The sequence below is a fragment of the Salmo trutta genome, chromosome 9 (genome assembly GCF_901001165.1).
Source record: "Salmo trutta chromosome 9, fSalTru1.1, whole genome shotgun sequence".
NCBI classification, from domain to species: domain Eukaryota; kingdom Metazoa; phylum Chordata; class Actinopteri; order Salmoniformes; family Salmonidae; genus Salmo; species Salmo trutta.
This window is the reverse complement of record NC_042965.1, coordinates 45,862,699-45,873,199: the sequence shown is the minus strand read 5'-3', so window position 1 is coordinate 45,873,199 and position 10,501 is coordinate 45,862,699. Positions and strand designations below refer to the sequence as shown.

General features: G+C 41.3%; 1 protein-coding gene across 5 annotated transcripts in view; it reads left to right on the top strand.

Annotated features, from left to right (window-relative positions):
• The first annotated feature begins 1,207 nt into the window (after window positions 1–1,207).
• Window positions 1,208–10,501, top strand: part of LOC115200650 (zinc finger RNA-binding protein) — a 42,166-nt gene continuing 32,872 nt past the window's right edge. For all 5 annotated transcript variants that reach the window (XM_029763850.1, XM_029763852.1, XM_029763853.1 and 2 more), the window contains exons 1-2: window positions 1,208–1,300; window positions 1,523–1,604. In XM_029763850.1, coding sequence (XP_029619710.1) covers window positions 1,264–1,300; window positions 1,523–1,604 — 119 coding nt within the window. In that variant the 5' untranslated portion in view covers window positions 1,208–1,263. The remainder of the gene's footprint in view (window positions 1,301–1,522; window positions 1,605–10,501) is intronic.

Below are 10,501 nucleotides of genomic sequence, written 5' to 3'. Positions count from 1 at the left end.
TAGTTACCCAGACTATCTGCATTGAGCCTTTTTGGACAACATTTTTTTACTCATCACATGCGCTACTGCTACTATTTATTATGTACGTATTTAGTTATATGTACATATTTACCTCAATTACCATGTACCCCTGCACATTGACTCAGTACTGGTACTGTGTGCATATAGCCAAGTTATCATCGACTCAGTACTGGTACTCTGTGTATATAACCAAGTTATCATAGACTCAGTACTGGTACTCTGTGTATATAGCCATGTTATCATAGACTCAGTACTGGTACTCTGTGTATATAACCAAGTTATCGTTACTCATTGTGTATTTATTATGACTTTAATATTTATATTTTCTTTTCTCTCTGCGTTGTTGGGTAGGGCCGTTAGTAAGCATTTCACTGTTAGTCTACGCCCGTTGTTTACGAAGAATGTGACAAATAACGTTTGATTCGATTTTTGACTTGTGCAGCACACACCATACACAGTCTCCCTCTGTGCCACCATAATCACACCGTTCTTCAACCCCAGGTTTCCTGCTATTCACATTAATCAATCAAATGTGTTTTTATAAAGCCCTTGTTTTTTACATCAGCAGTTGTCACAAAAGGGATTAACAGATACCTAACCTATAACCCCAATGAACAAGCAATGCAGAGGCAGAAGCACAGTGGCTAGGACAAAACTCCCTGACCGTTATTCCACTGAGCTAAAGCCGTCTTCAACTCTCTGGCAAGGTTAATCACCACCACGCATGGCTTCGAACCACCTATGTCATAAAATAATCTGCTATGGCACATTATACTATTCTAAGAGAAAAAATCCATAACAAATAAATGGTTTTACTTTCCTTGTAACGGTTACTTAGACCCAATGCATACAAGACATACGAATCATTAAAATCCAGACAGAAAATATTTACACAAGAAGCAACCTAATATCACACAGTCAACCTCTCATTTCAGTTAGTAAGTTCACCATTCTGCCATTCTCACTGTTAAACATCGCACAGTGTTCAACACAACGGCTTTTTATGTCAATCATTTGACACATTTCCTATAAAGAGTCTATGATTTGATATCATATTTGTGTGACCACAGTCATCTGACCTTGAGGAAACAAAAAAAATTAAATCGGCCTAGTAGAACTACAATTCCCATCATGTCTGTGTGTACAGCGCATGTGCGGATCCATTTCCTGGTCCGACCTTCTCATATAAATACAATCCGCAGGGTTATGAGTGAGAGGTCGTAGTCTGAGAAACACGAACCAATGATTCCCATATGTCCAGTGGTCTCCTTCACCTATGGTGAGTAAATATTTATGAAAACAAAACAAATAAATACATTTCAAGACTATTCATTATTTATAATGTTTACGGGGAAAGATTGGTTTTGGTCGGATGGGGGTCTTTTGAATTGAGGAGCTGCTCTCTTTGCACTAATGCGGGGGTATAGCTGCTAACAGTAGCCAGTTAGCTAACCAATGCTAACCTACCCGTTTACCCCCCTTCAATATATCTATTCTGCAGTGCCCAGCCGGCTAGGTGAAGATGCTAAAATGGCTACCGGCAACTATTTTGGATTTACCCACGGTGCTGCTGCCCAATACAGGTAAGAAACGACTCATTGAAATCCGTTTTGGAAAATGCGATCCATCCCCGTACGAGGGCCAATTTTACTGTTGTGTTATCAGTTGTGATTACCCCCCTCCCCATTTCCACCCCTATAACTAGGTTGCTATTGTTTCAGGTTGGGGGATGGGGGTGGTAATAGTAAAAAGTATTCTTGCCGAGCAGACATCTATCTGCCAGTTAAAAGAACAAGGCTCTAATTCTCATTGACGAGGATTTCGAGAGAATTGCACGTTTCTCACGTTACCGTCAAGAGGTTATGCATGATACTCGTTCAACAGTTAGCTACAGATTGTACTACCTGTATGTTATAACCAAATTCGGTACTTTTTCCCGGTACTAGAATATTTCGGGCAATAGAAATTGTTACTTCTGTGAAATTTCTTACGTTTATATACTGATTGAGCGGGTCAAGTCTGCCTAGTAATTTGGCCCGGATCTTCTCAAGGGGGTTAGTAAGCAACGTGTGTGTGTATATAAATCCTGGATTGCTGATGCTTTGTATTGGACATGAGAGGATTTGAAGGCCACTGGTCAGCCATATTGGCTCTGTCCCGTAGGAGCAGTCCTCCATAGCAATGAGTTCTACACTATTACAATTTTAATTATAAGGACAAAACGTACATGTATTTTTGTTGTAGTGGGGATGGTAAACATTGATCGTCATCAAATAAATTATACTTAAAGGATAATGTTTTTAGATATCTTATGTTTTTGCTCACATAATTAAACAATGCAATATGGTGTGTGTGTGTGTGTGTGTGTGTGTGTGTGTGTGTGTAATAGAATAAACGTGTTAAAATGTATGTAGACATTAATAAATGCATTTCTATTGCTTCCCCACCATTGTAAATGATATTTTGTAAATGTCAAGATGGAGGCAGCCTGGTCTCATAGACTAAATGTAACATAGTAAACGTGAATCCGGGACACTCGTAATTAGTACGACGTTACGTTTTGGTATGGTTACTTAAGGCAGCAACCCAGGGTGGGTGGATTGGTGTGTGTGTGTGTGTATACTGAATGTCTAGTGAGTTAAAATCTTATCACGCACAGTTTGTGCTAATTAGCAACTTTTCAACCACTAGTAACTACTTAGCATGTTAGATAAAGTAACCCTAGCCTAGCTAGAATTCATAACATATCATACATTTATTATAATTAGTAACAAATAAAATGTTATTGGTCACATACACATGGTTAGCAGATGTTATTGTGAGTGTAGCGAAATTCTTGTGCGTCTAGTTCTGACAGTGCAGCAATATCTAAAAATTTCACAACAAATACCTAATGGGGTAAGAATATATGGATGAGCAATGACAGAGCGGTAGAGGCTAAGATGCAATCGATGGTATAGAATACAGTATATACATATGAGATGAGTAATGAAAGATATGTAAACATTGTTAAAGTGACTAGTGTTTGGCCTTCCTGTGACATCGGGTGCTATAGGTGTCCTGGAGGGCAGGTAATTTGCCCCTGGTGATGCGTTGTGCAGACTGCACCACCCTTTGGGAGAGCCCTACGGTTGTGGGCGGTGCAGTTGCCGTACCAGGCAGTGAAACAGCCTGACAGGATGCTCTCAATTGTGCCTCTGTAAAAGTTTTTTAGGTGACAAGCCAAATTTCTTGAGCCTCCTGAGGTTGACGAGGCGCTCGGCACACTGTGCGGGTGGAACCATTTCAGTTTGTCAGTGACGTGTACGCCGAGGAACTTCCACCTGCTGTCCTGTCTGTGGATAGGGGGGTGCTCCCTCCACGATCATCTGTTTTGTTGAGTGGGAGGTTGTTTTCCCGACACCACACTCCGAGTGCCTCACTTCCTGCCTGTAGGCTGTCTTGTTGGTAATCAAGCCCACTACTGATGTGTCGTCTGCAAACTTAAATATGGAGTTGGTGTGCTTTGGCCACACAGTCATGGGTGAACAGGGAGCACAGGAGAGGGCTGAGAACGCACCCTTGTGGGGCCCCAGTGTTGAGGATCAGCGATGTGGAGATGTTTCCTACCTTTACCACCTGGGGGAGGCCAGTCAGGAAGTTCAGGGCCCAATTGCACAGGGTGGGGTTGAGACCCAGGGCCTCAAGCTTAATGATGAGCATGGAGGGTACTATGGTGTTAAATGCTGAGCTAGTCAATGAACAGTGTTCTTACATAGGTATCCCTCTTGCCCAGATGGGATGACGCAATCGCCATCCACAAGCTTCCCACAACACAGTTGAAGGTTACATACACCTTAGCCAAATACATTTAAACTCAGTTTTTTACAATTCCTGACATTTAATCCTGGTGTAAATTCCCTTTCGTCAGTTTATTTTAAGAATGTGAAATGTCAGAATAATAGTAGAGAGAAATATTTATTTCAGCTTTTATTTCTTTAATCACATTCCCAGTGGGTCAGAAGTTTACATACACTCAATTAGTATTTGGTTGCATCGCCTTTTAAATTGTTTAACTTGGGTCAAACCTTTCGGGTAGCCTTCCACAAGCTTCCCACAATAAGTTGGGTGAATTTTGGCCCATTCCTCCTGACAGAGCTGGTGTAACTGAGTCAGGTTTGTAGGCCTCCTTGCTCTCACACGCTTTTTCAGTTCTGTCCACACATTCTCTATAGGATTGAGGTCAAGGCTTTGTGATGGCCACTCCAATACATTGACTTTGTTGTCCTTAAGCCATTTTGCCACAACTTTGGAAGTATGCTTGGGGTCATTGTCCATTTGGAAGACCCATTTTGCGACCAAGCTTTAACTTCCTGTCTGATGTCTTGGGATGTTGCTTCAATATATCCACATCATTTTCCTACCTCATGATGCCATCTATTTTGTGAAGTGCACCAGTCCCTCCTGCAGCAAAGCACCCCCACAACATGATGCTGCCACTCCCGTGCTTCACGGTTGGGATGATGTTCTTCGGCTTGCAAGCCTCCCCCTCTTTCCTCCAAACATAACAATGGTCACTATGGCCAAACTGTTTTATTTTTGTTTTATCAGACCAGAGGAAGTTTTTCCAAAAAGTGCGTTCTTTGTCCCCATGTGCAGTTGCAAACCGTAGTCTGCTTTTTTATGGCGGTTTTAGAGCAGTGGCTTCTTCCTTGCTGAATGGCCTTTCAGGTTATGTCGATATAGGACTCGTTTTACTGTGGATATAGATGCTTTTGTACCTGTTTCTTCCAGCATCTTCACAAGGTCCTTTGATGTTGTTCTGTGATTGATTTGCACTTTTCGAACAAGTATGTTAATCTCTAGGAGACAGAACGTGTCTCCTTCCTGAGCGGTATGACAGCTGCGTGGTCCCATAGTGTTTATACTTGCGGACTATTGTTTGTACAGATGAACGTGGTACCTTCAGGCGTTTGGAAATTGCTCCCAAGGATGAACAAGACTTGTGGAGGTCTGCAATTTATTTTCCACAGGTACACCTCCAATTGACTCAAATTATGTCAATTATCCTGTCAGAAGCTTCTAAAGCCATGACATAATTTTCTGGAATTTTCCAAGCTCTTTAAAGGCACAGTCAACTTAGTGTATGTAAACTTCTGACCCACTGGAATTGCGATACAGTGAAATAATCTGTCTGTCAACAATTGTTGGAAAAGTGTCTTGCACAAAGTAGATGTCCTAACCGACTTGCTAAAACTATAGTTTATTAACAAGAGATTTGTGGAGTGGCTGAAAAACGAGTTTTAATGACTCCAACCTGTGTGTGTATTACTAGTGCAAAAATGACAAGTTAATTAGTGGGTGATTTCATAACCAAACTGGGTGGACAAATTTGGTAGTGGTAGATTCCTAGTCTCCCTTATGGTCCAGGTGCCTACGGGGACGGACAGATGCCGGCAGATCCAGCGCAGATCAATCCGCGGCAGATATTAATTTAGAATGGAAAATGTGTGAATGCAACAAGTTAGTGCATTGATATGCTCCTCTAATCAAACCCACTCGCACACTTGTTTCAAACTAAAACGTATTGTCTCGGCACCCATGTATCTATACTGAACAAAAATCTAAACGTGGTGGTCCCATGTTTGATAAGCTGAAATGAAAGATACCAGAAATGTTCCATACATAGATGTAAGGTGTATTGATCTTAACTTGTGCACAAGTTTGTTTACATCCCTGTTTGTGAGCGTTTCTCCTTTGCCAAGATAATCCATCCACCTGACAGGTGTGGCATATCAAGAAGCTGATTTAAACGGCATGATCATTACACAGGTGCACCTTGTGATGGGGAAAATTACGTTTTTTTAAAATGTTGTTTTGTCACACAATGCCACAGATGTCTCAAGTTGAGGGAGTGTGCAATTGGCAGGCTGACTACAGCAATGTACGCCAGAGAAATTAAATGTTCATTTCTCTACCACTAGCTGCCTCCCAACATCGTTTTTAGATCATTTGGCAGTACGTCCAACTCGCCACAACCACAGACCACGGCAGCCCAGGACTTCAACATCTGACTTCTACACTTGCTGGATTGTCTGAGACCAGCGACCCGGACAGCTGATGAAACTGGGGGTTTTGCACAACTGAAGAATTTCTGCACAAACTGTCAAACTGTCTCGGGGAAGCTCATCTGCGTGCTCGTCGTCCTCACCAGTGTCTTGCCCTGACTGCAGTTCGACATCGTTACCGACTTCAGTGGGCGAATGCTCACCTTCAATGTCCACTGGGACGCTGAAGTCTGCTCTTCACGGATGAATCTTGGTTTCAACTGTACCTGGGCAGATGGCAGTCTATGGCGTCATGTGAGTGGTTTGCTGACATCAACGTTGCGAACAGCAGCAGACTGGGGTTATGGTATGGGCAGGCGTGAACTACGGACAACTGACGCAATTGCATTTTATAGATGGCAATTTCAATGCACAGAGATACCGTGACAATATCCTGAGACCCATTGTGGTCATTCATTCACCGCCATCACCTCATGTTTCAGCATGATAATGCACAGCCCCATGTCACAAGGATCTGTACACAATTCCTGGCAGCTGAAAATGTCCCTGTTCTTCCATTTACTGCATACTGACCAGACATGTCACCCGTTTGGGATGCTTTGGATCGCCGTATACGACAGCTTGTTCCAGTTCCCGTCAATATCCAGCAACTTCTCACAGCCATTGAATTAGAGTGAGACAACATTCCACAGGCCACAATCAACAGCCTGATCAACTCTATGTGAAGGAGACGTGTAGCGCTGCATGAGGAAAATGGTGGTCACACCAGATACTGACTGGTTTTCTGATCCTTGCCTCTACCTTGTTATTAAGGCATCTGTGACACAACCAAAGCATTTCTATATTCAGTCATGTGAAATCCATATATTGGGTCTGAATTCATTTAATTTCCTTTTTTGAACTAACTCTGTAAAAAATCTTTTGGAATTGTTTTGTTTTTGTTAAGTGTAGATGTTGAAAGATTCACACCCCTCGTTTACCTCTTATATCCTGATATAAAGTGTTCTAGACAAGCATGGCCATACCATCTATTCGCTTTAATAAAAATTTATAGCCATCTGGTGTGCAGGTCATTGTTTTACAAAGCGTTATGAAGTGTGAGTAATTCTCCAGCGACCAGAATTATATAGTTATGACCTTATGTTCCTACAGAATTTACTGATTCTTACACACGGCCCACTTAGACGCTAAATCATGGGTAACATTTTGTATTTTACCCACCGATAGAACAGACTTTCACCAAATTGACCGTTTTTCATGATTTATATTTCTGGGGTTGTATTCTCCTTTTGACATTTCATTCAATGAGAATAGCCTCTTTAGTGGAGTTGCCATATGATTTTAGTTTATCAAATCAAAAGGCAAGTTATCCTGCTGATGGTTGGCCACCTTCTTTGCATGCAGTTTGACTTGCGTGAGATGTTTACCTAGTGACAGCTGAAAATATCTATTTGACACAATGTGTTTACAGTAACTATCTCGCTGTCACCCACTAAGCTAGGTACTTGCCATATTTCCTCTAAAAGTAAACCGTAGTTACAATAAACTGTAAACATCTCATTGTTATATGGCCACCTTGAATTTAGTTTATATCCACTTTAATAAACAATTGAATGCCTTGAATGTAGTTTATATCCACTTTAATGCCTTGAATTTTGTCCCTCTGTAATATTTCAATTCATGTTAAAGGGTTGATTGATTCCCAAATGGATGAGATTGTTCCTTTTATTTTTAGTCGTGTCTTTAAATCAGCCATTTTGGCATTTCAGATGGAGAAACGCATAAACTGTCTCACTATTACACTTTTGGGTGGATCACCTTGCCCATCGGCCAAGAGGAGTGAAACTGGTAGGACTGACGCAGGGGCCAAGTGGATAGATGGTCTAATGCAGGGAGTGAGAACCAGGAATTGAGCACCAAAGCCAGCCCCCCCCCCCCCCCCCTTTATATACAAGGCATTTGGAAAGTATTCAGACCCCTTGACCTTTACCACATTTTGTTAGCTTACAGCCTTATTCTAAAATGGTTTAAATCAAACATTTTCCTCAATCTAATCACAATACCCCATAATGACATCACAATACCCCATAATGACATCACAATACCCCATAATGACATCACAATACCCCATTATGACAAAGTGAAAACAGGATTTTAGAAACATCTCTCGAATAATAAATCTGAGCTGAAATTCTGCATATTCTGTTTTAACTAAAGCCTGTGTGTACTTTTGTAATCAAAATGTAAATCTTAATTGGCGCATTTCAAACTGTCCTTTTTTTGTTGTTGTGAGGTGCAGCTGGGAATTAGTTCTGTGGGGTGGATAAACAAGGAGGATTGTCATTAGTTTAAATCTCCAGTTAGGGAACATTTTTGGCTTCCCAGTAGATTACAACGGTGACGGATAGAATATGTCGCCACTGCTCAACTAGAATAGCCTATGCAGCTGTCAACTCCTCAAACAACATGTTTACACATTAACGGCAACATCCGTCTCCCCTCTGTATTCAAGCAGCCCTTTTCACATCCGTCTCCCCTCTGTATTCAAGCAGCCCTTTTCACATCCGTCTCCCCTCCGTATTCAAGCAGCCCTTTTCACATCCGTCTCCCCTCCGTATTCAAGCAGCCCTTTTCACATCCGTCTCCCCTCCGTATTCAAGCAGCCCTTTTCACATCCGTCTCCCCTCCGTATTCAAGCAGCCCTTTTCACATCCGTCTCCCCTCCGTATTCAAGCAGCCCTTTTCACATCCGTCTCCCCTCCGTATTCAAGCAGCCCTTTTCACATCCGTCTCCCCTCCGTATTCAAGCAGCCCTTTTCGTAGCTCATTCTTACCGGGCCAAAGAAATGAGTATTTGATAATAGGTGTAGATATGCACCCATTTTCGGTGGTTGAGAATAATAGGTGGTTTCAGCACCTTGTGAAAGTCCGAGCCATGTTTAACATTGATTTCACATCCGTATTGCACTGTATTTTAGTGTTTTTCGATAATCATGTTTTTTTTTAATTTAATAATGTGTTATTCCTGATGGTACGCTCATCAGGCATTGACTCATGATGATTATATAGAATCAGGAAAACCAACACTTTATATATTAAAACATTTATCATTTTTTTTCTTAAATTAACCACAGCATTTCATTTTCCTGCTGTACCGAACCGTGACGCCCAAAACTGCAATATGTCCTGAACTGTGGTTCACAGCTGTTGTACCCCGAGTACAATGCCGTTTTTTTTTTTTTTTTTCATCACAAAACAGACGGCTCTTTGTCGTACGCTCCGGCATTCAACATACTGTTGTACTACCTGAAATTTGAGACACTGTATCATTCCCTGGGGGGGTGGGGGTTGTCACCATAGAATTAGGAATCAGAATACTAGAATGAACCTTCTAATGGCGGGATAAAGATCAGCCATGTTGGTTTGACAGTGTTGTGATTTGTGTAAAACAATCAATGTGAAGAAATGTCTGCAATGTTAGTTAGCCGGCCAGTTTTGGATGACTTTGTTCAAATTAACTGCCAACATTTCATTCAAACAATGCAGTCAATCCAACAGCCATACACTGGCTGAAATCAGTTCGTGATAGGACTTGGACAGGTTGTTGTAAATATAGGACTTGGACAGGTTGTTGTAAATATAGGACTTGGACAGGTTGTTGTAAATATAGGACTTGGACAGGTTGTTGTAAATATAGGACTTGGACAGGTTGTTGTAAATCTAAATCTGAGATGTGGTCTGTTTACATTTTAGAGGCTATTTATACAGAATCTGTATTAAACTCACTAACAGTATTTATAAATGACCAAAGTCTGATACAGCACATGCCTATTTTATATTCCTGCTTATATAAAAGCAGGAAATGCATTACCTATGCCTCTACTTCCATTCATTCCAATTTTAGATGGCTTTTGGATTTCTCCCTGACCAAGATGGCTGCCATTTTCGAACCATTCTGGAATTGAGTGTTTATGACACAGCGTCCCCTCTAGTAATTTAATAGTCATTTAATAGGATCTCTATGGTTGTCGCTTGGTTCCTTGATTTACATTTTACATTTAAGTCATTTAGCAGACGCTCTTATCCAGAGCGACTTACAGATTGGTATGATCTATACGCTATGCGTCAAAGTAGCATATTCTGCCTTGATAACCTAATATAATCTCAGCAATTGTTCAAACAATAAACTTAACATTGTAGTCTTATAAGAATCCCCCAAATGGGTATTTTGGAGGTAACGGCTAGCTACTGATGCACCGTAAACACAGCTGGTAGCCGTGAGCCTTCTCTCTGTGATATCAGATTACGTTCTATTTTAATCTGATATGGGTGCGACTACGTTGAAGCAGCATATCAAACTGGAATATTTGGCAGGGCTAGTTATTTTTATAAATCTTATTTCACACATGGGGAAGATGTGGGAAGCTGAAAGG